Source organism: Corapipo altera, unplaced genomic scaffold (assembly GCF_003945725.1).
Source record: "Corapipo altera isolate COAL_440 unplaced genomic scaffold, ASM394572v1 142, whole genome shotgun sequence".
Lineage (NCBI taxonomy): Eukaryota > Metazoa > Chordata > Aves > Passeriformes > Pipridae > Corapipo > Corapipo altera.
Genome location: NW_020884966.1, coordinates 1,888,015 through 1,889,506, shown reverse-complemented (window position 1 = coordinate 1,889,506; position 1,492 = coordinate 1,888,015). Strand labels below are relative to the sequence as shown.

General features: G+C 72.7%; 1 protein-coding gene across 1 annotated transcript in view; it reads left to right on the top strand.

Annotated features, from left to right (window-relative positions):
• Positions 1-618: 618 nt before the first annotated feature.
• RUNDC3A (RUN domain containing 3A) overlaps positions 619-1,492 on the top strand; it is a 6,712-nt gene continuing 5,838 nt past the window's right edge. Inside the window, exon 1 of the mRNA XM_027664908.1 lies at positions 619-809. Coding sequence (XP_027520709.1) covers positions 703-809 — 107 coding nt within the window. The 5' untranslated portion in view covers positions 619-702. The remainder of the gene's footprint in view (positions 810-1,492) is intronic.

Below are 1,492 nucleotides of genomic sequence, written 5' to 3'. Positions count from 1 at the left end.
GGGGCAGAGGTAGGTGCGGAGCCCCCCTGGGGGCACAGAGAGGAGGGTTTTGTCCCCATGGAGGGTGTCTATCTGCTGCAGGTGACCCAGATTTATCTGGGTGCTGTGGGGCTCTGTGGGTGCCTGTGGGATTCACCCCCCTTTCCCGATTTCCCTGTCACATCAATGGGGAAACTGAGGCACGGTGCAAAATGGGGGTGCGGGGCCCCCCCGCACACAGTCAGCCCCCCCTCCCCCCCCCGTGGAGGGGGTCCCTCGCCCCCCGCAGACCCCTCAGGGAGGGGTGACACTCAAACCCCCCCAAAACGGGGATCAGGGCAGGGAGAGGGGTGCCGAGCTCAGCCTGGGGTGGGCGAAGAACCCCCCAAAAGCCCCAGGGGGGCTGCCCCCTGCCCATGGCTTTCTCCAGGGTGTCCCCACAGCTGGCACGTCATGTCGGGAGGGGGGGTGGGCTGCGACCCTCAGAAAGGTGGAGGACTGCTGCCCCCCCTTTATGCTGCCCCCTCCCCCCGGGGGAGAGATTTGGGGGGCCGGGGGCGGGGAGAGCATCCCTTTGGAAGGAGGGGGGGGCGGCGCACGGCCCGTGGCGTGGGCACCGGCGGAGCAAAGCCTGCGCGGCGCGGGGGGCAGCGGCCGTGGGGCGGGGGGGTCCCCACGGCGGGGAAGGGGCATCGCCCGCGGCCGCGGCGTCTGGGCCGCTGGATGGAAGCGAGCTGGGTGCCGGCTGCCATGGCTCTGGGGCTCTCCTCCAAGAAAGCTTCCTCCAGGAACATCGCCGTGGAGAGGAAAAACCTCATCACCGTCTGCAGGTGGTGGTGGGGGGCACCCCGAAATGGGGAGGGGAAAGGAGAGCGGCGGGGGGAGGGAGAAGGGACCACCGCGGTGGGGATGGAGGAGATGGGGGGCGGGGAGGGGAGGGGGTGGGGAGGAGGGTTGGGGGGTTCGTTCCCCCCCCTCCCTCCCTCAGCCGCCCCTTCACCCTTTGGGGGGGTTTCTTGTTGCTGCCGCGCTTTATTTTGGGGGGGGGGGGGGGGGAGTTGGGATTGGTGGGGGGGGGGGGGGGGAGGGGGATGCGGGAGTGGGGGGGCGCGGAGCTGCGGGGCCGCGGGGCTGCGGGCGGTGGGGCCGGGGCTGCGGGGCTGGGGGGGTTCCGGGGGGACGTGGGAGGCTTAGGGGGGCTGGGGGAGCTCCGGGAGGGTCGATGCGGGGATTGGGGACACAGCGACAACATGGAGGCGGCCGGGCAGGGATGTCGGGGGCCGCCGAGGATGGCGGGGGGGTGCAGGAGGAGTGGAGGGTGTGGGGGGTGCCGGGGGCAGTGGAGTGCCGGGGGGGGGGGGGGGTGGGGGGGGCCCCGGCGGGGGGGGGGGGGGGGGGGGGGGGGCACCAAGGCCAGGGGCAGCCTGGCAGGGACCCCCCAGGGCCTCGTGTTGGGCTCCCCACCATGGCACAGGGCACCTCCAACCCACATCACGACATGGGGACCCTCTGG